The sequence below is a fragment of the Gamsiella multidivaricata genome (genome assembly GCF_025024155.1).
Source record: "Gamsiella multidivaricata strain RSA 2152 chromosome Unknown BC939scaffold_11, whole genome shotgun sequence".
In the NCBI taxonomy this organism is placed as follows: Eukaryota; Fungi; Mortierellomycota; class Mortierellomycetes; order Mortierellales; family Mortierellaceae; genus Gamsiella; species Gamsiella multidivaricata.
The window spans coordinates 92674-119793 of record NW_026251719.1 but is presented as its reverse complement, the minus strand read 5'-3'; the positions used below and the strand labels follow the sequence as shown (position 1 = coordinate 119793).

The 27120-nt window shown below is 48.8% G+C and overlaps 8 protein-coding genes across 8 annotated transcripts; 3 read left to right on the top strand and 5 right to left on the bottom strand.

Annotated features, from left to right (window-relative positions):
* The first annotated feature begins 806 nt into the window (after positions 1 to 806).
* Positions 807 to 5422, top strand: BC939DRAFT_490376 (uncharacterized protein). Its single transcript, XM_051559448.1, has 16 exons — positions 807 to 1045; positions 1133 to 1199; positions 1302 to 1434; positions 1521 to 2392; positions 2470 to 2531; positions 2626 to 2654; positions 2739 to 2944; positions 3059 to 3150; positions 3244 to 3297; positions 3372 to 3487; positions 3570 to 3821; positions 3911 to 4166; positions 4267 to 4603; positions 4685 to 4900; positions 4979 to 5033; positions 5131 to 5422. The coding sequence occupies exons 1-16, from the start codon at positions 857 to 859 to the stop codon at positions 5174 to 5176; spliced, it is 2982 nt and encodes a 993-aa protein (XP_051415426.1). The 5' UTR covers positions 807 to 856; the 3' UTR covers positions 5177 to 5422.
* Positions 5423 to 5598: 176 nt separating this feature from the next.
* Positions 5599 to 7114, top strand: BC939DRAFT_441618 (uncharacterized protein). Its single transcript, XM_051554267.1, has 4 exons — positions 5599 to 5815; positions 5904 to 6187; positions 6434 to 6570; positions 6656 to 7114. The coding sequence occupies exons 2-4, from the start codon at positions 5917 to 5919 to the stop codon at positions 6989 to 6991; spliced, it is 744 nt and encodes a 247-aa protein (XP_051415425.1). The 5' UTR covers positions 5599 to 5815; positions 5904 to 5916; the 3' UTR covers positions 6992 to 7114.
* A 26-nt stretch (positions 7115 to 7140) lies between these two features.
* BC939DRAFT_441615 (uncharacterized protein) lies at positions 7141 to 8747 on the bottom strand (the record flags this gene model as incomplete). The annotated part of the gene is made up of 4 exons (XM_051554266.1): positions 7141 to 7675; positions 7848 to 7882; positions 8055 to 8254; positions 8376 to 8747. Coding segments are annotated over 4 exons (1096 nt in total), but the record flags the coding sequence as incomplete, so codon positions are not given.
* An 18-nt stretch (positions 8748 to 8765) lies between these two features.
* Positions 8766 to 11722, bottom strand: BC939DRAFT_407654 (uncharacterized protein). Its single transcript, XM_051552874.1, has 4 exons — positions 11318 to 11722; positions 10866 to 11189; positions 10603 to 10750; positions 8766 to 10306 (listed from the first exon to the last, which is right to left on the bottom strand). Exons 1-4 carry the CDS (start codon positions 11522 to 11524, stop codon positions 8874 to 8876), a joined length of 2112 nt encoding a protein of 703 aa, XP_051415423.1. The 5' UTR covers positions 11525 to 11722; the 3' UTR covers positions 8766 to 8873.
* A 1111-nt stretch (positions 11723 to 12833) lies between these two features.
* On the bottom strand, positions 12834 to 15492 carry BC939DRAFT_441612 (P-loop containing nucleoside triphosphate hydrolase protein). Its single transcript, XM_051554265.1, has 2 exons — positions 15327 to 15492; positions 12834 to 14526 (listed from the first exon to the last, which is right to left on the bottom strand). The coding sequence occupies exons 1-2, from the start codon at positions 15418 to 15420 to the stop codon at positions 13085 to 13087; spliced, it is 1536 nt and encodes a 511-aa protein (XP_051415422.1). The 5' UTR covers positions 15421 to 15492; the 3' UTR covers positions 12834 to 13084.
* A 1044-nt stretch (positions 15493 to 16536) lies between these two features.
* On the bottom strand, positions 16537 to 17991 carry BC939DRAFT_441609 (uncharacterized protein). The gene is made up of 5 exons (XM_051554264.1): positions 17909 to 17991; positions 17653 to 17792; positions 17416 to 17514; positions 17091 to 17291; positions 16537 to 16998 (listed from the first exon to the last, which is right to left on the bottom strand). The coding sequence occupies exons 1-5, from the start codon at positions 17934 to 17936 to the stop codon at positions 16774 to 16776; spliced, it is 693 nt and encodes a 230-aa protein (XP_051415421.1). The 5' UTR covers positions 17937 to 17991; the 3' UTR covers positions 16537 to 16773.
* Positions 17992 to 18673: 682 nt separating this feature from the next.
* On the top strand, positions 18674 to 20769 carry BC939DRAFT_441604 (large subunit ribosomal protein L18e). The gene is made up of 3 exons (XM_051554263.1): positions 18674 to 18712; positions 19305 to 19391; positions 19923 to 20769. Exons 1-3 carry the CDS (start codon positions 18710 to 18712, stop codon positions 20382 to 20384), a joined length of 552 nt encoding a protein of 183 aa, XP_051415420.1. The 5' UTR covers positions 18674 to 18709; the 3' UTR covers positions 20385 to 20769.
* Positions 20747 to 22637, bottom strand: BC939DRAFT_490370 (uncharacterized protein). The gene is made up of 2 exons (XM_051559447.1): positions 21876 to 22637; positions 20747 to 21663 (listed from the first exon to the last, which is right to left on the bottom strand). The coding sequence occupies exons 1-2, from the start codon at positions 22207 to 22209 to the stop codon at positions 20840 to 20842; spliced, it is 1158 nt and encodes a 385-aa protein (XP_051415419.1). The 5' UTR covers positions 22210 to 22637; the 3' UTR covers positions 20747 to 20839.
* Positions 22638 to 27120: the final 4483 nt, after the last annotated feature.

Here is a 27120-nt window from a genome sequence, read left to right as displayed (position 1 = left end):
ATGAGAGGGGCCCCGAATCCTAAAATTCGGTCAAAGAGATGTTAATATTTTACCGCTGTAGTAGCGCATGAAATCATTCAATGCCGTGTGTTACCTTGACTCATTGCCTCAGTCATCGTGGAAGTCGTCGTCGTTTTTGTGCCATGGACTAGCGTGCCATTTATGTTCATGCACACAGGCACGTGCGTGTTCTAGTTCGGCAACGGGGAAGAATTGATATTTATCAAAATGTTAGTATCTCCATCTTGATCGCAGTGCCAAGATGACAGGTGCATTTGATTTTAAAATTACCTGATTCATATTGTTGGTTTTGTAGATTGGTGCTTTTAGTCGGGCTAAAAATGTGCGTTGTAGGTATGGGCGGTTGAGGTGCTACTGAGTATGTTGAGTCTTGGTATGTAGTGGAGAGATAGAGCGTCCTTGGAGAGAAATCTTGCTATTTAACAGTTATCCTCGAGGATTCGATCTAGTAGATAAAGCCATTGCGAATCCTTTGCTTCTCAATGTGGTCATGTATTTCTCAGGAAAGCCATTTCGGATTGCAGCGGTAGCCATTCGCAGGCGCTTCTTTATCTCCAAAAGGCGCTACTCTCTTGTTCAATTGACAAAGATGTTGCAATCTTTGAATGCAGGCTTCGTAAAAACCTTGAAACGATCAAAGACCGCGACGCGAGTCCATTGGCGTTTGGCGTCTTTAGGTTTGACGCGCGTGTTTCAGTTGAGCGGCATTTTCCCACGAGGCACAAACGTGAAAACCTTATCTCCCCTTTTGTAGTAACAGGGTCGACCACCAATGTAAGCTTTCCGTCTTTTCCCCTCATCCGAATTCAACACAAACAAGGGTCATTGGAAGCTGATGAGGTCCCATTCTGCAATTACGCTGACCATGCTCATCGCTAGCATCGGAGCCACCATCGAGTGCCGGCCTTCTTTGTTCGAGGACCTTGTTATACAGGATCATGGACAGACTGTTATGAGTACCGATTCAACTTTTGTCACCAGAAAGGAAGATAACCTTTCGATATCAATGGACAGGAGCTGGCAGGCAAGAAGGGCTGTCCAATTTGCAAAGAAATGTAACCCTTCTCTTGTAACTTCAACATAACACAAATCGTCGTATTTGATAAATTAGGTCCTGGGACCCTTCCCGACAGGGATGCGCGAGCAGGATTTCGGCGCAGATCCTTTGGAAGCATTCGGTATGTTGTGGTCCAAATTCGCGGCTTTACTAAGTGCACTTGCAATTTCGCGTATAAGGCTACTGACTTTCCTTTCAACCCTTTTACTATGCAATGTTGTAGGCGGTTTCAGGAACCTCCCATATGACAAGGACGCAAAATACCCATCAGAGTTGGCGAAGGATGGAATCGTGCGGTGGCATACTACGGAAATAGACTCAGAAGGATGGATCAATGTTCTATATCCTGAGATCGAGTACGTTACATGCTCGATCGTTCTGTCCGTTCAATGCCAACGCTTTCGACTTCTGACGACTTATTATGGTTTTCTTGAATCGCCAGTTGGAAATTCAATCAGCAATTTATGGGCTGGGCATTCAACCAGTTCCAAGCCTGGGCTCGCTCATCTTTTATCGTGCCCTCCATTGCCTCATGCTTTCCACCAAATGAAGATGGTAAATGTTCTGTCACCATCCAGTGCGAAAACGTCGGTGACTTTTATGTCGACAGCGAACGGCTCTCAGGCGACTGGTACGGATATGGTCTCACGCGACATACCCTCCGTCTGGCTCCTAACACTCGACATACCATCTCTGTAAGAGTCATTCATGAGGTGCGAATATTTGGTGGCGCTGTGTTGCCACCGCCTTCCAAATTCCGATGCGAACTCAAGGTGGCACCGCGGACAACACAGCATGATCACGGAATAATGGTTCAGGTAGCCAAGGAGGGCTATGGAGGATATGTTGTCATGGATGCTGTGGATAATGCTCTCGCTGGCGAGTATATCAGTGTGGCGCTCCGGAATGTGGGTCCAGAGAGGGTTCTTGTTAGGTCGGTCAAAGTCGAGCATGGTTCCAACCAATTCTCAGCAGAATTGAAAGAGCAGTTGAGATCCATTAGTCTGTATCCTGGAACCCATCGTCCGGTTACTATTCGCCTTAGCTTGCAGGAGGGCCAACGTATTCAGGGATTGGAATTTTCTCTAAGGTTCGAGTTGGCTATAATGAGATCTGGCAACAACATGGAAAAATCGACGGGGGCACTCGAAACCGATTTAATTCGCATCGAACAAAAGGAATGGGGTAAGGTGTACAAGTACACCTTTTTAGATTTTGACGGCACTGTTCATTATGCTGCTGCCATTCCACCGAGCAAACCGTCGTCGCAGCCGTTGGACTCTGCACCCGTCATTGTAGCCCTCCATGGAGCGGGTAGGTCTCGGTCGTGCATCTACTCTCTTATTCTTAGTATATCTACAACGGCGACTGATAGCATAATATTTTCTTAGGTGTCGAAGTTGCACAGAGTCCGTTCTGGTTGGCAGAGTATACTCAACGAGAAAGGACTTGGGTAAGCGCTATATATACTCCATATGAAAAGTATCCATCGACCTTCATTGAAAGGCATCGAACTCTTACCGTACATTTCAACACTCTCGACATAGATCGTGTTACCAACAGGACGCTCGCCTTGGTACGGTATTACTTGACCAAGCTGAGGCGCCATATCTGTGGGTCGGGCACGGACTAAACCCCACGTTTGTACATGTGCTTGTAGGGGGTACGACTGGCATGGAGCGAGCGTTAAGAATGCCATGAATGCTATCCATAGTCTTGCAGACAAGTTACCAGGGGTCCCCGACGCAGTTAAGAACATTCCTGGCATTAAGCCCGATCCTGAACGACTATTCATGGCCGGTCACAGCAATGGGGGCCAAGGAGCATGGTTTCTCGTGACACATTTTCCCGACAAGGCGATCGCAGGTTCGTTCGATGGTGCACTCTCAATCTTTTATTCTACTAAGAGTGATACGGAACTGTCTAAACATCTTTCATAATTGGTCTTTTTTTCTTTTCTTTTTTTTTCCTACCGCGTAGCCACACCCGCTGCTGGATACGTGAATATCAAGCAATATGTACCGTTTCTTGGTTGGCTAAGCAACTCGCATACGGATTCTTATCTTCGTGGAGTAAATTTGAGTCCTCCTGATATCTAGTCACATGCGGAGCAAATGTCTAGTGCACTCTAACTGAACACTATGTTATATTTTCGAATAATGCAGCTGCTAGAGTCGTCCATTATTGAGTTTGACAACGATGTTCATATGTCCAATGCTGTACGTATATATGCTCAAGGAGAGTGACCTTGGGCTGAACAGCTGTTTAATATGTTTTCTTGCTCTCTTCCTAGGTGGGCATCCCGACCTTGGCAAGAACAGGTAGTGCAGACAACAATGTCCCTCCGTTCAACTCTCGCAAGATGGTTCGTCTGGGGCAAGAAAACTCTCACAATTTCTCTTCAATCAGGTACATTGCATAGCGTTCACTACGATGCCATCGATCGTCCTGACAAATCTTTGTGCTGACTCGATGTAATCTTTACGCCCAGTTTATCTGAAATCTCGGGAGGTGGGCATTGGTTTACAAACATTTTGCACGACGGAACCATGCAAGGTTTCTTGAAACAGCACTTGCACGATGATGTAGTGTCGAAATCTGAAGGTGCTGTAGAGGATCAGTATGACAAAAAAGCTGTAGTCCATCTTCCATTTTCAAAGTCATTCAAGATTACTGTTATCAACCCTGCGGGCATGGGGTCAAAAGGCGGCATTCAAGTTGAACAATTACAGATCCCATTCAGGTAAGCAGGTCATGGACATAAAGTTATCGAGGGTACGCCGGTGTCCACAATTCTCGCATTTTTGAACGACTTTTTTCACGTCTATGTAGAAAAGGAACGATCAAGGTCAGCATCTTGGGCGACGAACAGACTGAGCGATCTAAGGGGGCTTCAACCATCTGGGTCTTGCAAACGACAAATATTCGCCGATTCTCGTTCGCTGACTCGCCTAGTCTGGAGGCACGGCGTGGCTCTATCTCGACGATCGTCATCGACGGGATGACATTTAATCTCCAAAAAGATGCGCCATTATCATCAAGCACATTTATCCGTGAACGAACTTCGAAAAAAGGAGATCGTTGGCAGGTATGTCAACTCTTCGGAAACGGTCGTGGTGGATGCTCTGTATCTTTCAATAATCCCATAGCTATAATTACTGTGTCGCTCGCTGATCATCTGCATATAGTTTGATGATTCTAACGAGTGGACCGCGACTGAGCGACACCCTGAAACATATGGACCAGCAATCCAGGTGCTTGAAAAGCGGGTTGTCATCGTAATAGGGACCACCCATTTGGTCTCCCCAGAGCTGCTCAGCACAGCCGATCGGATCGCGAAACTTGTCGCGCACGATATTTTTCTTTACGGAAGGGGCGACGTCGAAATCTATACGGACGAGGAATACCTCGCTACTATCGGAGATATCGAGCATAGCAAAGAAGAGAGACCCAATCTAGTGTTGATTGGCGATAGCCACCAAAATACTATTACGAACCACATCCTCATTCAATCGGAGCAAGAAGGTGATAACATACGCACATGAGGAGTTTTACCTGCAACTGGCGCCTTGCCACAGCACTGACAGACATGTATTTTATTTCCAGTGACCATTGATAGCCAAAGTGGCGTTGTATCCATCCTACCAAAGTCCGAGATTGCCTCCTCGAACGAGTTCCGTGAACCAGGAACCGGGCTTCTCATGATCCGACCATGGGGTTCGTCCAACTTGGCGATGGTAATCGCAGGACTAGATGTTCAAGGACTGGAAACTGCAGCACGACTCTTTCCCAAGCGTACTGGCCTACTAGTGCCTGACTGGGGTAAGGCCAATAAGCACTATCCTTTTTGATATAATAACGGGCACAGGTATCTAACGACGTGACCTTTATGTGTTTTAGTTGTCACTGGTCCTCAGATGCCATGGAAAGGTGCAGGTGGCATTCTTGCAGCAGGGTATGGAAGACATTGAATATGTTCTTATTTGCTTACTACCCCGTTTCATGGATAAATCGATTCTCACATGGCCCTGTGTTGACGCATGTTCGTTTAGGTTCTGGGGCAACCATTGGGAGTACCAACCATTAATGTCTGCATAACAAGTAGCGGGTGTGGGTCGGTCGTCCTAAGAACGCACCCTGTCCGCGCTTGTGCCTGTGCCTCTGCCCTTTCATTAGCGTGTTATGCGATGTTGTGCTCGTTTTTTTTCCGCATGAGAGCCATCATTAAAGTAGCACGAATCAACTGTTCGCCCTGTCGGCTGGAAAGTACGGAAGCAGTAGGCATTAAAGGCGAAGGCTCTTTGTGCTACGCGTTTTGTACATTTCACAGAATGAGGGATTGTTAAAGCAAACAAAAACGGTTGAGCAGTTTACGGGCAGTAAAGCCTGAATTGTGAAAGGAGAGCATTTTGCACCTCCAGACGGGAGATCTGCGTGTGGAGAGGAGAATGGGTGGAAGGGCATGCAGTCGCGGAAGAAGAAAGAATATTGTTAAAGAAACTACTTTCCTCTCTTTCTTTCCTCTTTTCTCTTTTTCTTTTCTTCAGGCACACGACCACCTCCATCCTTGACAGACATTTCCTTGTCCCTCAGCCCTCCTATACCCTAACACCACATCCCATAACGCCCCTCTCCTTTCTACCTGTACCCGGCCAACCCCACCGCTCCTCCGCACCCAACTCATTCATTCACTCCTCCTCCTCAACCGCCAGCCCATTCCTCATCTCATCCCGAAAGGTACTAAAAAAAGAAGCTATTAAAGTTCTTCCTCCACAATTTTAACCAGTCCGCACCTAACCAACACATTTTCACACTGCCCCAGCAGAAGAAACCTCACTATGAAGACCTCTTTCAAACCCCTGTTCTTCATCGCCTTGACCTGCGCCCAGTACCTGTCCGGTACTCAGGCACAGTCGTCAATTACCACTTCTCATGCTGCCATCACCAGCACAGCTACGACATCGACCTCGGCCACGGTACCAACGCCGTCGCAATCCGCGTTCATCAATACCCCGGGTCTCCAGGTTACCTCGCCCTACAATGGCATGACCGTCATCCAGGGTACCATGCTGTCCATCTCGGCCAGTATCCAAGACCAGCGACCCATCAGTAAGTTACCATTGTTTTCTCAACCTTCGTTCTTGCCGCATCACCGGTAGAGCGGTGTTTATCAGCTGAGAACGCCTTGTGCACAGAATCCAGTCGATGAGGGTGAGAGTGAGAGCAAAGAATGAGTTTTCCCATGCTTTGTACTCTTTACTGTACCCGCTCTTTCTTCCGGCATTATGAGCCCTTGCTCAGGCAACCAGTTACTGACACATTTATCATCCTCATATTTCTCGTTCGAATGTATAGGTTCGATTAACATCTCGGTCGCGAAGAAGGACGGGTCGTCAAACACCACGATCGTCTCCATCACCTCGGGCGCCATTCTCAAGGCCACCCAGACCTGGAATGTCACCGCCGCTCAGTACCCCGTGGGCGCGTACATTGTACGTTCTTTTTGCAAAAATCTTGTCCAGCTGTTCTTTTTAACTCTGCACAGGATCTTAACCATCCCTTTTTTTTATTTCACAGCTCAACATGGTGATCACACCTAACACGACTGCTCAAGGCACGAGCTCAGTCCCTAACGCCGGCAGTAGCAGCGTTATCAGCAGTGTCGCGACCCCGACCAGTTCCTCCGTGCAAGCTGGATCGACGAGTTTGATCCCGATCCCTGGACCACCTACATCTCCAGGTACAGGACCCAATGTGTACTACTGGCAGGCGACAGTTCAAGTGATCGCACCGATGAACACGAGTACTACGCCCAACACTGCGAATGGATTGATTCATGGTCATGGACAGGGTCTCACGGCCTTGGTTCTTGCGGCTGGAACCGCACTCATGGGATCTTTCTTGGCGCTCTAGAGAGTGGGAGGGCTATACTGTCCTGCTGGCGTCTTTGCTTTTTTTTTTTTATCAAGAGATTTGACAGGAAAATTTACAGGTCAAATAAAAAAAAAAAGCAAGCGAGCTCGACCTTGAGCGATCAAAATATTTTTTCATTCGATTTATTACAAAAATGACAGACTACCAGACTTTCACGCTGAACGAGACATTACTTTATGCCTTGGCCGCGACCAAGACTCCTCCGTCGACGGGAATAATCGCCCCGGTCGTGTAAGCACCAGCTCTGGATGCCAAATAAATCGCCGTGGCCGCGATATCCTCAGGCTGTCCAATTCGTCCCAATGGCACACCCGCCACGATCTCATCCCCATGGTCCTTGAGCGTCTGTGCCATCATTTTGCTCTCAAAGGGTCCTGGAGCGATCGCATTACAGGTGACATGCTTGGATCCCAGATGTCCAGCCATGACGCGGGTCATTTGGTGGAGCGCGGCTTTTGAAGCCGAGTAGGCATAGGTCTCTTGACTGGGGTTACGGATACCATCGACGGAACCGATGTTGATGATGGAGGCAGGGGAGGAGGAGGTGCCAGCGGCGAGGAGCAAGGGGAGCATGGATTGGGTGAGCGAGAAGACGCGTTTGAGGTTCAGGTTGAGAACCTTTTCGAAGGCTTGGTCAGGGTAGGTGTTGATCGATTCGCCCCACTAGAAGACAGAGAGAGAGAAAGAGAGGAAATATTTGTACATTGATTACATTGAGCGTGAGATGAAACAGAAGAATGGAAGGATAGGCAATTTAAAAAAAAAAAAAAAAAAAAAAAAAAAAAAAAAAAAAAAAAAAGGGCATAGGCTACGCTTGGAATGTGGATGGACTTACGTTGGCACCGGCATTGTTGACGAGGACATGGACCTCTGTTCACACGAAAAGACAAATCGAATGCATGGTACAGCATTTGCATTAATATGATGTACATCAGCTTTCACCAAATCCTGGTACAGGGCTTTCGATCGACGCTCTTCTTCTCTTCTCGTCTCTCCTTTCTCTTCTCGTCTCTCCTTCATCTTCTGCGTTTCTGTTGCTTACTCGATTCACGCTTGGCGATCTCGGCCGTCAAGCGCTTGACTTCATCCAGGCTCTGGAGGTCCGCAGGAATGGAGATGCACTGGCCAGGACCGAGCTTCGACAGCTCCTCCGCGACCTTGTCACACACCTTTGCGGACCGAGAGGAGATGTACACCTTGGCGCCGTTCGCCACGAATCCGTGAGCGATCATCAATCCGATTCTGTTGGCATCAATGGAAAACTCAGTTGTAAGTAGAGTGGTACAGGAAAAAGTCAAAGTGATGATCAACAGACTGGAAAAAAAGTACTGGTTTGGTGAAGGAGAAAAGGAAGGGATCTTACCCTCGACCTCCGCCGGTGACGAGGACGACCTTGTCCTTGACGCTGAAGAGTGAAGTGCTTTGCATGGATGACATTCTTATGTTGAAGGTATATGAAATGGGGACGAAGAATTGGCCAGAGAAGTAAAGTGGAAAGTGGAGAGTGCGTTGAAGAGAAGCGGAGGATGCAGATCCTTCTATTGCTTCGGGGGGGGGAGAAGGGCACGAGAGTGACTGCCGATCACTTTTTTCTTGCACTCCACAAAATGTATTCAGCCCAATGAGTGGCCGCGCCGCACTCCGGGGAAAGTATATCCGGGTTCGTACCATGGTATGCATCCCTGGCGCCATCATCCTACGAGATACCCTGCCTCCAGATGAACATTTCCTCATAAAGGCGTAGTATTACAATAATTGCTCTGCTGAACAGCTTTATTTTGGTCTTTGTACAAGGATATATCTCCATCTCACTCCGTCCTTCCCGGTCTATATTGCGCGTGCACGGTTACTTGACGACAATCTAGCAATGGCATCCCTTCTTCTCACCAGGGCGAGGGGCGTTGACCAAGGGTGACGCATACTTGTGCCAGTACGCTGGAGGGTCGAACGACTTCTGGGCCTCGTTGACCGTGGCAAAGTAAGCCGGGTAGATGTTTCCATCATACTTTCCAATGGGCGCCTTGATGATATAATCAGGAATGATCCAGGCGTCCACCAGTGGAACCGCATCCTTGCGCAACTCCTTGCACTGATCCAAGAACAGCTGGCGCACCATCTTCGAGTGCGAGCCATCAAAGTATCCTTCTTCCATGAACAGATCCAAGTGCTTCTGAAGCGCGAAAGTGCTCATCAACTGACCCATCTTGCGCAACATTGGGTACACAGTCTTGCTCTTCTCGCGGTCAATACCACGCTGGTACAAGATCAAGAAGTATCTCCAAGCGTGCACATCTGCAAGACGAACCAGTTCCGTCTGGTTGGCATTCCAAGCCTGGTCGAAGTTGGCCTTGCCAGCTTCCGCAAGGATCGCGCCCAAGTCAGTCGCCTTCTTGGCACAAGCCCAGGTCAGGACATCGATCACGAAATCGTGGTTGAGGAGATCGCGAGGGTCCTGGAGTGTGGTCTTGGGGTTCTGGAGGATCTTCTTGTAGTCGTTGAAGTAGCTGACGGATCCGACGACCTCCTGGCCTTCCTGGGCCCACTTCAGGGTGGTAATCAGGTAGCGAGCCGACTGCTGCATCAACACCACGTTGTCTCCACCTCCGGTCGTGACCACACCATAATCGCCGATCAGTCCAGCGATCGAGTTGTAAGCGGAATAAGCGTGACCACCGCAGGCACGACGGCAAGACTCCAGGATGTCGGTCACGTACCAGGCCAAGGCTCCCTTGAAACCAGCCGAGACTCCGTGCTGATCAGGGATCTCGCGCATAAACGCACCAGCGTCCGTCTGGGCATACTCAGCAACTTCGTCCCACTTATCGAACAGCTCACGGTCGACGATGTTAAGCATGTAGATGAATGCAACTCCGGGCATCAAGCTGGTGTAGTGGGTCTGGTAGTCCAAGATCTGCTCGTCGTGGTTACCCTGGCGACGGACGGCTCCATAGCGGACGGCGATTGTCAAGGTCTGGGCCAACACGACTTGGGATCCGCTCAGGATCGTGAAACGCTCGGGGATGAGGGTCGCATAGGACAGGACAGGGTTAGGCGAAGGTGTAAACTCACCCTCGGGGCTCATCGAGGCCCATTTCATCAACATGTTCTCGCGGGGGATGCGGACCTGTGTGAATTGGATCCAGCCGTTGTCGAGACCCTGGCGAGAGGACTTGTGGCCGATGTCTCCGCAGGTCACACCGGGCAAGAGGCGTCCGGTCTTGGGATCGCGGAGGGGAACGATGAACCAGTTGATACCGTGGCTCTCTCCATCAACGACGGTTTGGCAAATAGCAACTATTATTCCATAGCAACAAATAAAGAAAGCTTATGGTTAGGTAAAGGTTTCACGAAGAATCAAATCGCTTGTGGAGGAGCGGGGCGGGAGCGGATATAAAGTTGTCACTTTAAACTACAAATCCCCCCCTCCTTCTTGCCAGCCCTTGCCCGTGAAAACGATCATGATGAACACGTTCTGTGGGTCGGCTGCATAAGAAGCATTGTAGGAACCCCAAGTTGTTCCTTGCATCTGGAATTCACGACTGTATTCTGAATACTGAATACATATACGAAAAATTGGTCACTGCTCTTACCGGTGTGGGTTGCAGTCTCGCCAGACATGCCGATCCACCACTTGGTGGCGGTCAAGGTGGGCGAATGGATCACGAACTCGTTGGTGGCGCGATCGTAGGTCGAAGTCGTCTCCAAACCGCGCAAGTTGGACGAGTGTCCCAACTCGGTCTACACGTAACCCAGAATCGAATAACCAAAGAACGTTCCTCTGTTAGCACAACACATTCTACTCCTCAGAGCATCGATTCGGTGGCGTTCAGTTCATAATTTCTGGCCTGCGTACCATGGCAAAGCATCCAATGACTCTCCAGTTCTCGATATCGTCCATCCACTTATCCTGCTGCTCTGCAGTTCCAAAGAGCAACAACGCCTGCTTGAACAACATGTCGTGGACATACATCCTCATCGAGTACGACTCGGAATAGAAGGCCATGGCCATGAACAAGGCCTGATGAAGACGAGGGTCCTTGATCTGCTTCTTCAACTCGAGCGTGCGGGCGATCTGGCGCATTGTCTGCTCACGGTCCTGGGCCCTGGTCAAGTCATAATGGTGGCCCTCACGCATGCGCAGGTCCGGGTCGCGCTGGATCAGCTGGAACGCGATGTTCTAATGTCATGTACCCGTGAATCAATTGAACGAGAGGGCAGCGGATAAAATGTCAGTCAGTTGTGTTCATCTTGCACTGCATCGGCATAGCAAATGAGCTGCATAGTCTAAGGAATGTGTGATCGTACAAGGGCCTCGACGTTCTCCTTGCCGCGGAGGATGACCTCGGTCATGTCCTCGACCTTGAAGGATGCATTGGCACGCTCGCGGGCCAGATCAGCGGGACCTGTGGGCTTATCGTTGTGGATCGCATACCGCTGGAAGCATGGCTGGATCGTGAGGTGGTTCTGCACCGCGGCGAGACGGGCAGAAGCTGTGGTTGACGAAGGCTCCATTTGGTATCTGTCTCGGTTGGATTAAAAAAATAAGACGAGCGAGGGAAGGAACAAAGAAGGAGGAGGAATGAGGAGGAGGAGGAATGAGATGATGAAGGAAGGTGGAGGGGTGAGTGATTCGATGAGAAGAGGAAAGAAGAAGGGAAAGAAGGGAAGGATGGCTACCTTATATAATAAAGTGGATATGTGCATGTGGGGTAAGTCTTGGGCCCCCTCTCCCCCATTGCCACATGAAGAAAGGGTGCTGTCCCATACGACACCATATGTGCTATGAGTGCACCTGGTTACCCTTGAAGCCAACACCATATGTCCGAAGAGCGGAGAGCGACCTTCCGGCTGGGTTACACCACGAATGTAGGGAGAACATAAACAGAAGCAGCCTCAGTAACAGGGCCCTGCTGCAGGCAGTAAAACCCCACGCTTGTCACTTCTCATCCGAAGACGAAAGTGACACTTTCTTCCGCGCATCCACGGCTCACTCGAAAACAAAGATTCACTCGAAGCGAAGGAAATGACAGAAGACCTCGTCTCCACTCCACCCCCACTGGGCGCCATGCCATACGGAGTGGACATCCACCCACCAAGACACCTTTCCCTACAGACAAGGGCTAGCTACGAAGCAATCTCTAGTCATGTATATATTGTCCCGGAGTGGTATGTAGTCCTCAGGAACCAGCCCGATCTTTTTGACCGCCCTTCCTCGGCTAAGCAGAAGGACCTTTGTCACTTTCAAAGAGATCTTGGGGACATCTCTTCCTGCAAGGCTAACCAACAAGGCCAGTCTAAGACCTCAAAGGAGCCTCACATGCTTATGGACCACGCTTCTTTTGTTCCCAGACCAATCCAATAGACCAGTGTCCTCTCCATGTCTCTTGAAGACAATCGCGTATCGCAGCGCCCCACTCTCCTTTCACTTTATTACGACGACTTGACTCGACGCGATTATACTCAGTAACGCATTCCTACGTACCCAAGTGTTCTCCACGACTTTCTCCACACGAATTGGAAGGAAGAGCCTGTGCCGTAGTCAGTCTCCGCTCCTCTAGGTAGAATAAACTTCGGAGTCCACCCTATCCCACGACATGGTTGTTGACAAGTTGTTTATCAGTTTAGGAACCGATCGTAAACATCGGCACGCATAGACTATTGAGACAAACAAAATGGGAACACAGCAAGCTGCAGCCGGTTACAGTTCACTCCCTACAAGAAACTGACCATTTTCGGCCCTTTGTCCCACAACCGGGGATATTTTGCTGTGCAATTATCACCTTCACCTATCCACGTATCTAACTGTACTCTCTTCACATAATGTTGAAATGAATGCTGTATATTTTTTTTTTTCGTCCGCCTTTTTGTTTAAAGATGGGGTTTGTATTTGAAAATACTTGTATCAATTTATAAAAACGGAGAACGGCGTGTTTTGAACAAAAAAGAGTAGGGTTGAATCGTATCGAACATGGCGGGAAAAGCGAAAGTGAAAAGAATTTGTATTTTGTTTTTTAAACCGAGATGACAGGGATGAGAGAGGAGGGCGCGGCATTGGGGAGTCGAGTCGATAATTTAGTTGCCAGAGATCTCAGCGGCAATCTTGGCGGCCTTGGCGGTGGCGTCCTCAATGTCACCGACCATGTAGAAAGCAGCCTCAGGCAAGTGATCGTGCTTGCCCTCAAGGACCTCCTTGAAGGAGCGGATGGTGTCCTCGAGCTTGACCAAGCGACCCTCAGAACCAGTGAAGACCTGGGCGACAGTGAAGGGCTGGGACAAGAACTTCTGGATCTTACGAGCACGCTCGACAGTCAGCTTGTCCTCCTCAGACAACTCGTCCATACCCAAAATGGCAATGATATCCTGGAGGGACTTGTACGACTGGAGGATCTGCTGGGTCTTGGAGGCGGTCTCGTAGTGCTCCTCACCGACGATACGGGGATCCAACATACGGGACTTGGAATCGAGGGGGTCGACAGCGGGGTAAATACCCAACTCGGAAATACCACGGGACAAGACGGTGGTGGCGTCCAAGTGAGCGAAGGTGGTGGCGGGAGCGGGATCGGTCAAATCATCAGCGGGCACATAGACGGCCTGGACGGAGGTAATGGAACCCTTCTTGGTGGTGGTAATACGCTCCTGCATTCCTCCCATGTCGGTGGAAAGGGTGGGCTGGTAACCGACAGCAGAGGGAATACGACCCAACAGGGCAGACACCTCGGAACCGGCCTGGGTGAAACGGAAAATGTTGTCGATGAAGAGCAACACATCCTGACCCTCCTGATCACGGAAGTACTCGGCAATGGTCAAACCGGTCAAGGCGACACGGGCACGGGCACCTGGGGGCTCGTTCATCTGACCGAACACAAGAGCGGCCTTGGACTCGCCGTCCAGCTTGATGACTCCGGTCTCCATCATCTCGTGGTACAAATCGTTACCCTCACGGGTACGCTCTCCGACACCGGCGAAGACAGAGTAACCTCCGTGGTGCTTGGCAATGTTGTTGATCAACTCCTGAATGAACACAGTCTTTCCGACACCGGCACCTCCGAAGAGACCAATCTTTCCACCACGAGCATAGGGGGCGAGCAAGTCGACGACCTTAATACCAGTGACGAGAACCTCGGGGACGACGGACTGGTCAACGAACTCGGGAGCCTCGCAATGGATAGGGGCAGTCTGCTTGGCGTTGATGGGACCGCGCTCGTCGATGGGCTCACCAATAACGTTGATGATACGGCCCAAGCACTCGGGGCCGACGGGAATGGTAATGGGGGCGCCAGTGTCCTCAACAGGCTGGCCACGGACCAAACCTTCAGTACCGTCCATGGCAATGGTGCGGACAGTGTTCTCTCCCAAGTGCTGGGCGACCTCGAGAACCAGACGACGGTCCAAGTTCTTGACCTCGAGGGCGTTGAGAATGGAAGGGAGCTTGCCCTGGTCGAACTGGACGTCGACGACGGCACCAATGACGGAGCGAATCTGACCGGCGGACTTGGCCTCAGAGGCATAGCCAGCTAAGAGCGAGATGGAATCGAACAAAGATAGGAATTGTATTAGTGGCCGTCGTAAGAGTGACTGAAGACGTTCACTGGTGGTGTTGAATGAATGGCCCAATTAAAAGAGAGTCCAGTCGAATATTCAGTGGAGGTCCAATAAAAGAATAGACAGAAACACTGCAGGATCAGTGCGATCTGCTCGATAGATCGATTCCTATATGATCAGACTTGGCCACTGGCCATCCGATCCATCCGATCCCGTAACGTTCGGCAACCAGTGTGTTGGGGAGTTTTCTTATGGACAGGGAGGCGTTGCTGGACTGAGATTCAGATTGAGGCACCAGGCACCAAAAGATCGAGACCGTCCCCGGAAGGCTCAAAAAATATCACAGGTAAAAATATAAACACCGCTTCCGATTCGATTGATCCTCCCCATCGGAAGAGACAAGTGTGTGTGATGCGGCGAGACGATCTCTGCTGCCGGCATCTCATCAAGTGCTGCTACGTTTTAGCTGTGTGATCAGCAGTGGCGGATCGTCCACTGAAAAAGCTGTCGCATTTGGTTGGTTGTGTGGGAATATGCCAGGCATGGGTGAGGGGAGGGCAGTGTGAGGCAAGGAAGCGCGAGTTGATGATAGCGGATAATTGATATTGAGTGCGAGAAACGATAAAAGAAACAAATGGGACCATGGCAAGAAATAAAAGCGTGTATGTGGTGTGTATAGGATATGTGTGGGGCGCTGCGAAAAAGACATGTTCCTGTTGGGTGTTGTTGCTGGTTTCCTAGAAGGAAGGATGATGAGTGATGAGATCCTTACCCTTCTTCATGTAGGCGGCATTGAAAGCCTTGGGGGCGGTCTTGATGGCGGCAGCGCTCTTGGAGAGACGCGAGATGTTGCGAAGGGCGTACATGGTCTAATCCACGGAGACGGGGTGGGGGATGAGGGGAGAGGGGGAAGAAGATGGATTAGTTTCGAAAAAGAGGCGGAAGACTCGGCCTTATTATTGTTCTGTTTACACCTCTGGACCTGCCCTTTAAGCCGCTTTGCTGCCGCTCTTCTGCAACGTCATCAGGATCCCTCCTTAATTGCACATCCAAACTCAGGGATCTATAATTGCACGCGTTTAATCGGGGTCCCACCCAGCGGAGATGCACCTATCCACTATCCAACGTTGGGCGATATGGGATGTGAGTCAGCATTTAACATAGTCTTGAAAGGGAAAGCGCTATGAACCACCAATATGTACTCACCCATGCAGACACTTTCTCATACAGTATGAACAATCCCTTTGACATTTTTCGCTGGCTTTGATCAACTTTGGAAATACTTCTTGATAGGGTGCAATGCATGGGGCATTGCTGTAAGTGTTTAGCAGAGTTGCGAACTCAACAGTAAAAAAAGAAGAGTACGTAAATCAAGGTCAATCAACTCAACGCACTAGACTCAGCATCGAAGAAGAAGGTATGGATGCTAGTTCAAGTATCGCTTTTTTTTTTTTTTTTTTTTTTGAACAGTCAAGAACCGAGGCATCTTCTCTTAGATGAATAATCGCTGGCTGTTAACATTCGTCAAGTAGGTATGCCGATGGATGCTCCCAGCATAGTTCTCTTCGTCAAGAATGCGGATCAAATGGACAAGGTCCTCTATGTTGATTTCGCAAAGTTTAAGAGAAGCAAGGCAACGAAAGAAAGAAAACTAGCGGTGGGTCTTTGAAGCTGCCTCTTGCGGTCGCCGAGCACAATTTGTGCTATCAATGTCGATCGACTGCTGCAATCTCCTTGGTCTGATACTGATATTCTTCTGCATTTGCATGAGATGCCTTAGTTCGAGCCATCCCTACGTCTGCTAGATGCACTGCAAGAAAAGAGCTACACATTCAAGACGACTCAGGGCAAGGTTATAGCGGAGACAAGTGAAAGACTGAAGAGTGCATCGCCAAGTTGGCTCTTTCTAACCTGGAATCTGTATAAGTCGTTGTCTAAAGGAAAGAGCTCATTGCAAGTTCGAAGCTACAGTCTAAATACGTCTTTTACTTACTTTCATACCTTCATATTGCCAGAATAAACCATTATTCATATGAGCGTTCATATTGTACGATGTAATGCATTTTCTGTGTCTTCAAAAATCCTCTTCTTGTTTCTCTACTTTAATTGTATGATTATATCGCCCAACAATGACCCTCCTGTGTGCAATTCTTAGTCAAGTCTTACTGCGGCATCTATCCTTGGTGTTGAAAAAACAACGCCTTCATTGGTTCGTTGCTTTACGCCTTCAAGCGGCTAGCAATACCCTGTCTGCGATCCTCAACATGCGCACGCTCCTCCTCCTTGTTGGCATCATAGGCAAGAACGTTGGCCTGGTTGAACGGGTTTTCGGGCGACTTCTGAAATTGCTTGTACAGCATATCCTGCATCTGGTTCTGTCTCAGTCCAGGATGCTCCTTCTTCAAAATGGGCATCTCGCGCTCTACGTATGCAGCGAATGCAGCCTAATGATCATCACAACCCATATTCAAAGTCAGCATTTATACCCTTGCGCCATCTAGAATTTTCAAATCGCAAACAAAATGATGTTCCGTACCTTGAAACGACGCTCTGGATGACGATCAACATCCTTGCCCTTGCCGGTGGTAATGGGTGCTTGTCCAGAACCGCCAGTCGAGGGTCCAGTGAGCGTTAGGAGGTCAAGAGCATCATCAATGTTCGAGGCAGAAAACTCTTCCACAGGCTTGGTCTCGCTCGAGAATGCCTCGACCTTCTGGGCCTTCTTCACTGCTTTTTTCTAGATCATATTAGGATCGAAAGCCATAGAGACATGCAAAAGGTTTAGAATCAATTGTTCGACGTGAAAAAAAGACCGTCAGGGTCCTGCAGCGCTCAAAACTGGGTCCCCAAAGATGACTTACCTCCTCTCCCTTGACGGGCTTGCTTGGCTTGCTCTTCAGAGTCTTCTCCTCCTCCTCAAGGGCACGCTGGGCCTCGCGCTTCTTGGCCAATAGCTCTTGCTATTCAAAGAAAGATCCATCAAATAGATTGACATCATGAGCTCATGCACTAATTGTGTGAATGCGAATACAACCGGCTGCCGCATGACAATCGATCGTATCCGTGTCATGTTTCAAAAACGACTTGAAGAAACGTACTCTCTTTTGTTCCTCAGCTTCCTTCTTGTTGGCCTTGGAGCCCTTTGACCACTCGGCAGCTTCGGCAGATTCTTGTTCAACAGCTTTCTTGGCGTTCTTCTGGTTTTGGGCTGCGGCCTTGCGCTCGTTGGCAGCCGCCACTACACGAGTTGCGCCACGAGTTAAAATAAACCAAGATCAGTTTCGAAGCTGCGCTACATTCAAGACGGCATGCTAGACATTCATAAAACAAAGCTCGCAACCATTCGTGTCGCACCTTTGCTGTTTTCCTTTTTTGGTGCCATGATGTGTAAGTGTAAGGGTAGTGAATGTAAGGATGAGAAGAGAAAAGGATCGATCAAGTCAGCGCCCCAAGATACCGCTGCGATTGAAATAGAACAGGTCGTTCAGTCCAAAGCCACTACTTGGGCACAGTCGACGGCAAATGACTTCATGATACTAATTGGCAGTTTGTTTATTAAGTACTAGATGTGTTGTATGCTACTCTCAATGGGGTGTGCGATCCCTTTTCAACACCAATCTTTACTCACAGAATGGTCCATACCCAAATGCACAGCGAGCGTTGAACAGTCAACACGTCAGGGCACTTTCAGAGGGATCGCTTGGTTTAATCTTTGCTCAACTTATACGCAGACATGAAAACGATATTCATGGATACACCTGAAGGAGCATTATGTTGTGTTATCTTTTGGGAGAAGAGTGAACGCGAGAGTACGTGAAATTGTGGGCCAGAGGAAGACAGCAGCATGCGACAAGGACCAGTTACTTCGCACCATATCAACTGTGCAACTAAACGCTTCAGCTTTATTCTCGTAAAGTCTATTAGTCTCAATCAGTGGGCATATCGAAAAGTGAATACAGGGGAAACAGGGTAGCAGCGCAAGATGAGTAAAAAAAAAGTGTTGGTGCCAATGTGAAGAGATGTATACAAAGATCTCTCGCCCGCCTTAAGGGCTAAGGTTCATTTCAGTGTAGCCTGCTGAAAAGTCCGTTCAATATGTGAGTGTTGCCTGTGCGGACTTGACGAACCCCCTCTTTGCTTTAAATCTTTACAAAAATGGTTAGAAGTCACGAACGAGAAGAGAGCGGATACACACATTCCAGAAAACCCATTATCGACATCCAATGCGACTCCCGGCATCAGTGATCCATCGATCGATATATCGTTGTCATTGCTCGTTCATCGGGGTGCGATACAGGATCAAGGATCGGTATCATACGGGAGCACCTTGTTGCACATCAATTGCTCGACTTTGCCACTTTTGGACGAAAATCTCATCAGTGTCCACCATCATTCAGCTGGAAGTCGATGGTAGAAGAAGGTTTTCCTTTGAATCAACTATGTATAAAGGTTTACAAAGCAGGAATACAGGATGCGACTCGCAGTAATGAATGAGATCTAGGACAGGATGCAACCACCCACATCAGCTCCCTTATCTCGACTCTGCCTTTCTTTTTCTCCTATCAGTGTAAAGGAGAGGATGACACCACTGGTCCACTTAACGATCTGGAATCCGATCGCCTTTCGCTCTGAACCTTTCCAACAGTAGCACCAAAGGACAAGGACCAAGGAATCCTTCCATCGAACCCAAGACAATGATGGACCTTTGATCTTGCACACTAACCAGTTCTTTTGATACTTATTTCAATAGGGTATTGACATTAAGAAGCACCACGTTCGCAACAAGAACCGTCAGGCTCCCAAGTCCGAGGATGTCTACCTGTTGTTGCTTGTCAAGGTATGCATGGATGCCCGGATACAATGGCCAGGAAACACAGGGACAACCAGACTTACAACACGGTCTGCAACACGAAACATGATTCAGCAACCACTTTTATCTCAGTCAAACAACCGCTGTTCGTTATACGCCGCCTTCAACACGGGCAGCACACTGAGGAATACAGTCATTTCAACGCTGACTCTACGTCTACGTGCCATTGTCGTCCCTACTCGCCTTATATGGAAGCTTTGGAGTGAAGTCAGGGTGATAAGAGGCAACTCGAAAGTGGACCAGTTCTGGATTCAAAGCATGGCGGAATGAATCACAAAAGTGCTTGAAGGGCCTTTAAGAATCTGATGTCTCCAGATTGCATCAGTGAACCTTCGCGCAACACTTGGACTACACACTATCTGCAGCAGGAGCATCAAAGCCAATATCTTTAGAAGAATAATGACATCAAGTTCCCTAAGAAGGGCTACGCTTTCGACCAAACAAAGGATGCTGAAAACTCACCGCTACTGTTTGTTTATTTGTCTCTAATGCTGACAGCTCTACAGATTCCTCGCCCGCCGTACGGACTCTTCCTTCAACAAGGTCGTCTTGAAGCGTCTCTTTATGTCGCGTGTCAACCGCCCCCCTATGTCGGTTTCCCGCATTGCTCGTAACCTGGCTGGCAAGGAGGGTAAGACCGCCGTCGTTGTTGGCACCGTCACTGATGATGTCCGCTTCCTCGAGGTTCCCAAGTTGTCGATTGCCTGCTTGCGCATCACCAAGACCGCCAAGGCCCGCGTCTTGAAGGCTGGCGGTGAGGTCATCACCTTTGATCAGCTCGCCCTCCGTGCCCCCACCGGTGCCAACACTGTCTTGCTCCGTGGCAAGAAGAACACCCGTGAGGCCGTTAAGCATTTTGGCATGGGTCCCGGCAAGCACGCCAAGCCCTATGTCCAGAGCAAGGGTCGCAAGTTCGAGAAGGCCCGTGGTCGCCGTGCCTCCCGCGGCTTCAAGGCTTAAACAAAAAAACGGTCTTCTTTTTTGTAACCATGCGTTCTGTGGTAGTGGTGGTGTCTGTCAATCATTCCTGCAAACCTGTGAAATTGTCCGAAATAAAGACCAGCTTTCGGTTTTCATGGTTTGCTTTTGCAAACAAGGCTCGTTTTTTATCAGCACATTGTTTGGGGTCGAAGGAACACGTCAATACGATCTGCAGGATATGGGCAAAGGAATGCATCAACGCGATCTGCAGTATATGGATCCTTATGTAAATAGCAATTAGGCCAGCAGCAATGTTGATGCCATGAAGGCGCGCTCCGTTGCACGAAAAAAACAATATTATTAGAATACTTGGGCGGAAGAAAAAAGCGAATGGTAATAGCAGCTATGTTTTATTTAATTTTTGAGGGGTAATGCAAAACTGGGTATGGATCGCCCGAATTGGAATAAAGATCGGCCTTGGGGGCTGTGCTCTTTCACAACTCACAAGTGTACCACCGCGAATAGACCTCAGGATGGCAGCGATGTACAGTCTCAAAGACATGAGCACCATTGCTCCACGTCTCTGTTGGCTCTGACGATTCGAGCGTGGTGATACCCAAGCCATGTACCAGCTCATCGATCTTGTTCTCCCCGGCCTTCGTAACAAAGTCGAGTTGTGCGCTCGTGTCCAAGCCCTCGATCCTACAAGCGATCTGTGCGTCCAAAGAAGGATCGAAGAAAAAGGGAATGCTATACCGGTCTTGGCCCGACGTGTTGTTCAACACCCTGTGAACTGTGGCATGATACAATCCACCGGTCAACTTTTCGATCGCCTCGCCCATCGTGACAATCATTGTCCCGGGAATAGGTTTCGTGTCCATCCATTGACCCGTCAGGGGGTCCTGGCCTTGCAGACCGCCGACCATGTCCTGAAAAAGGAGGGTCAGGAAACCAGTGTCCTTGTGGGCCCCACATCCGATCGTGTTCCCCTTCTTGACTGAAGGATACCTTGCGCATTTCAAGCGGTAGTATGGGGTCTGGCCAAAAAGGTCGCGGAAAAACGAACTCCTCAACCCCAGAGACAGCCCAATGGCCTCCATCAATTGCTGAGATAGCGTCTCGAGCTGGTTCATGAATTCGAGGACGCAGGGCTTGAAATGGGGTAAGAGTGCCACGGTCGAGGCTGGCCATTGGTTGGGTCCTTGAAGCCCTTCGTAGTCTGGAGAGACGGAAGGCTTGAAGGTCACGATGGGAGCCTGCTCGGGACCGAATTGGAGCTGCTCTCGGTGGTCTAGCTGGTCGTTCGTGAACTCATCACCTGTGGACAAGCAAAATGTTCAGGGAGGAGGGAAGAATGCGTGCGATTAGTGGTCTGCTATAAATGGTAAACGGTAGAAACGCGCTACCAAGGAGAAATGAAGGAGATAACCCCATCAAACATGCTGGGTACAAGGAGCCTTGCATGCTGCATAAGCCATTGAAGAAAACGACCTTTTGTGTCCAGTGGAGACATATTACGATGAAACGTACCCAGCAACTTGTACCCGCGGAAGTGTCTGCTGTTTCCAATCAACATCTTCTTCTTCTCCTCTAAAGGCAGTGCAAAGTATTCTTGCACGGCCTTCATGGCGTCTGTAGTCATATTGGCAGCGATGCCATGATCTTTTATGTAAAACGTGCCAATCCTCATCAGGGACTCACGCATCTCCTGAAGAAACTTTGGCCGCGTTTCCTGGTTATGGAAATCCTTCAACGAGAGGGTCTTGACTTGAACTGAGGGTGCTGTTGCTTTCTTGATGATGGCAGGGACCTCGACAAAGGTTGGTACGACCATGCCAACAGAAGCGTGCACGAGGTTGGACATTTTTTTCTGCCTCTTTAAACACGACGTTGAGGTTTGTAGGATGGAAAGAAACGAATCCCTGGTGTATGACTTGGGGATCAAGAGAATGGATGGCAAGAAACTACTGGATAGATGTGGTTCGGTATGAGATCTAGGGTTGACGCGTTAAATTTTGAAGTAGTGCTAGTAAAAACAGCGGTAGATAGCGAAAAGTCTTGGTCACTGTGGATCTGAAGATGAGGAATGTGTTTGCTGAGTGGAGAAAGAGGAGAAAAAGGAAGAAAGGAAGAGGAATACGCCAGCATTTATACGATCGCCAGAGGGACACGAGGGATGTTACTCGCCTACTACCCCATTTTTCAAGCGTGTGCCTTTTCGATACAGCGAATGCAGTAAATGCAGTGGATAATAAACGAACGAGGAGGGTATTCTATTGCATTGAATAGGAGACAGCTGTTTGTCTTTGTAAGAGCCGAGGAGCTGATCGCAGTATAGAAGACCAAATCAATTGAGTCGATGGAAACAAGTTAATCTATGGTGTCCTGCTGCAAAGAAGCGGCGCCAGAGAAGCGCCCCGAAGGAGAGAGCCGCGCGAGCATGGTTGGATAGAAAGGAGGGTGTGAAAAAAGGACGCACAAAAAGAGGGAGCGATGAGAATAGGTGTCGCTCGTGTCCTGGCCTCTCCGTGTACTACTCTCTCTCCCCCACCCCCTTGTATTGCATTTCAGAGGGACAGGATCCAGAAAGAAAGAAAGAGGGAGGAAGGGGACCGAACAAGTGAAAGCCGTTACCTCAAGTCAAGTAAATAAAGTACGAAGGGGTAAATTTCATTCTTACAGGTGGGTCTTGATCAGGGGTTAAGGCGCAAAGCAAAGGCTAGGCTATTGTGCTGTGGAACCCTAATTTTAGTCAAAGAAACAGCTCTGTTGACAACGTCGTTCTCATCTGTGTCCAAAACAGCTCAAAAGCGAACGCGGAAACAAGGGCGGAATCTGCCGAGTGTTAATATCTGCTTGTGGATAGCTTCTACGAACAGATTTGCTGGGATCAGGGCTCCTTTTCAAAAAAAAAAAAAAAAAAAAAGCGCGCTATCTCGGCAGTAGAAAAGGGGCCTCGCGAAGCGGAGTAGACCTACGGATGGTCTGGATTAATGAGGTCGTCTTAAGCTGAAGAAATTCCGCCTCAAAAAATTAATTCGAGGCTCTAAAAAAAAGATAGGATTCTATCTCTCCTTGCGAGAACTCATCCGTCAACGGCAGCCATGAATGGCCGCCCACGTAGGAAGCATACATTAAGAATAAATCAGAAGAGAAGGGACTATAAGTACATGAGAGCTCCATAGACTAAGGATTGAAGCCGCTCCATATAGGGGATAGAATCCTTCCCAATTCCACTAGCTGAAGCAACATCGTTAGGGACTGCAAATGGAGAAAAGGAGTGTGCTAGGTCTGCAGCGGCCAATTCACCACCGAAGCACACGCGTCTTTATCCAGCAACTTGAAGCTAATGTAACGAAATTGCAAGAACAAGGAACTGTAGTCTGTAGGCACTGTCCTTATATGGACACGTACGCTGTGTTCTCGATTCACCCCCTTTTTTTTTCTGTCCCGATGGCTTCTTTGAAGAAGCAGTTGAAATGAAAACTGTGCTATATTGCCAGGCCATCATGTTGGAGTGCGGGTGACCACCAAAGATCGTGTTCCATTATCACGCTCTCAATCCTTATCGAGGAGAAAGACAAAAGCATGGCGACATTTGACGTAGAGTAAAATGGCTTCTCGAGTGCAGATGGTCCATTTCCTTAATTCGAAGAGCTTCGGTACCGTTCCTGAGTCGCACGTATTATTTTCAGGATGCCCTGGCGCCCGGCGCCTTGTTCATGTTGCTCAAGGGCTCAACGAACTGCGGTTAAAAAACTCCCCCAGTAGTGCATCACTCCTTTCGAAAGCGGAGCCATATCCTGTCTTTGTTCGCAAATGGCTCAACTCCATTACAAGGATTATCAATAGTTTGTTTCATTGTATGGTATCTTTACTCAAAGTCCGCCTGCATCGACACAATGGCGCGCCCATGATCATTGTGGAGCAACAGGTCTGAAGGATGCATGCACAGATCCTCCGACATTAGTAGAGAGCGTAAACAGTAGGCAGCTTAGGAGCCCTACTTACGTGCAGTACCGACTCTTGACCATATGCCCGGTGCTTCAAGGCGGATGAAAGGGTACAACTTGAGTGCGTGATACACTAATGTACATTAAGACAAGGCTGTCACGAGAGTGAAAAGATGCTTGAGCTGCACGGCTCAGTCTTGATGGCGTATGGTTGGGGCAAAAAACACAGCTGCGTGACGGAGATCTGCTGTTCTATTTTTTTTTCTTGATTCTCTGCACGTGGATTGCAATGGTGGGTAGAAAACGAAGAGTTGAGGAAGTGGACAGTATGCTATGCAGGAGTATGACACCAAGGGACGCCTAAAAAAAACAAGCTCAATGATGGCGGTAACGCACTAACTGCAATTCGCTCTCTCTCTGCTATGCACTCTCCTGGCTTTGATGTCTCCTCCCCCTCTATCCCTCAGCCCCCTAGTAGCAAGTATCCGTTCCTCAGATGTCGCCCCTGCCATCTGCTTTATGCCGCCGAGTCATAAACAAACACTCGTCCTTGCCTGCATAGCATGATCGTCTGTTACGAACACGCATGTAAGTGACCCGGACCAGGCTCAAGCAAACAATAACAAGTTAACCCACATTGTGCTGCTGTCTCACGGTCTCCCTCTGACGGGAATAATAAGGATAGATGTCGACAGACACATCGTGAAGTACGAATATATGTATAGGCGACAGAAACATAGTACCAGGCGATGATGAAGTCGCGACCTACGCGAGCAAGCAGGGTATGGTATGAACCTACGATCATACCCATGCCACACGTGCAGACATCGTCATGATTGTCGTCGTAGAAGATCCATGGAGCTGAATGAGGCCAAATGGCGACACCTAAAAAGGAGGTAGCAACTTCCTGTCACACAAACGCGTCCTTTAACCGCATGTCGCCTATTCAAGCACGAGTAAATATATTGTACTACAGACCAAAAACTATCGATGTGCTGCTCATCGTTGCGCCGCCGCGCGCTAGGGCGTAGAGCGCGGATGAAGAGAACTGCTAATCAGCATGCCTTCGTCTTTTACATATTCCTGCAGGTTTTCTGCTGCTTTCTGTTAAGGTCATGAACAACTGCAAGTCCATCAGCGATGCTGCTTCCTAGGCGACAATCAAGAACTATATCCATTTTCAAATTGCAGAGGACCTGACTCGTTCCCACCCCCTCCCCCAAGCATCATCATTGTCTGCAAGCAAAGACAATGATGCATGCAGTGTATCTCGCTCAACCTACCATCCTCATTTCTAGTATGATTTGATATCGTTTACAAATGAGTACATCGCAGCAAGTTTCACTTTGATATGACGGAAAACGATCGTCGCTTCAAGCGGTTTGCTTACAGGGAGGGACAGTCGCCATGAGGGCTACTATCTCCATCAGATACAACCCACGTGGGAGGTGGCGCATACCATGCAATCATGTTCCGAATAGGGGGGGGGAAAGGGAGTGTCGTCTCTGGCCGTGCTCAGGCAGTCGGCCACGCAAAAGGCGACGGACTAGTATCTAGTTCCGTAGGAACGTGAAGGACTCTAAGATTGATAACCTGCGATGGCCCCATGCGCTCTGACCAGATTGGTTCACTCGTAGTCTCTTATCTTCTCACATTGTTGTTTACTTAAGGCCTTTTTTTAAGCTATCAGCTACTGTTCTTTCCACGACATGCTGTTTCTTTTGCGTGGAAGCGGTGCTCCTAAAGCTTGAATTATCTATCGCCATTTGAATCGTCTGTCATCTCCTGCTTTTTGTTTGATGTCTAATGCGCCAGAAGAAAAAAAAATGCATTACCATGCCTGGTTCGACAGTTCCATGGCAGAGTCAAGTCCATTAGAACAGCGCACCACGTCGGCCATGTCGTCCACTATCTCCTTGCCGGCCGCTTGGCCTTTCCTCGCATTCTTGGTTTCCGCAAACAAACAGTGACGGACATACGAGACTGCACATGCATTGTAGCGTGCAGGCAGGATGACCTGATCGTTTCTAGAATGCCTTTACGCCAATCATCAGCCGCGGAAGAGATACTATCCTACTTTTTGCGTTTCTTCATTGCTCCAGGAACGTTGCCGTATCCTGAATCAAGCTACTCTTGCTGACGCGGCATGCCGACCGAGGACAGAGATGAAGTAGAAAGGTGTTTCTTTAGTTTGGCCTACCTCGATTTTACATAGTACTGCATTTCATGGAATGAGGGAAAAGGAATAAGCGAGGAAGAAGGAGAGACGCAACATGTAATATTTGCCCATGGATACCCTCATCTTGTTGTTTTTTTTCAACATTAATTACTAAGTACTTGATGAACCGACGCGGATTCTTTGCATCGGCCATAAACGAAACTGCTTTATTCTCATGGAGTACTCGCCCGTTATACGTGCTACAACTCAAAAAGACGTCCCATCGTCTTCATAGTATGCTGCTCCTGACACAGAAGACACTTCTCGCCATTTTGCATAACAGAATATCGAACAAACAAGAATCTTCGGAAGGCGCGCTTCCTCCTCGAGAACTTATGAACCTTGGTTTGGCTTGGTCAACTAAAAAAGTAAACATCGCTTGGATGGTTTTGATTCCCAGCGCGGGATAGATGGTTTGTTCATAACAAAGCTGGGACCTATTGAGGACCCCACAACAACAACAAAAGCTTGTCGGCAGGAAAATAGGGATTGCATAAAATACAAGTGTTCTCTAGGGCTATGCGAGCAGTAAGAACTGAAAGCCTTTATTATTGTTGCTGCAGTGTATCGTATATTCAGGAGTCGGCAGCATCTCTGAAGTGAG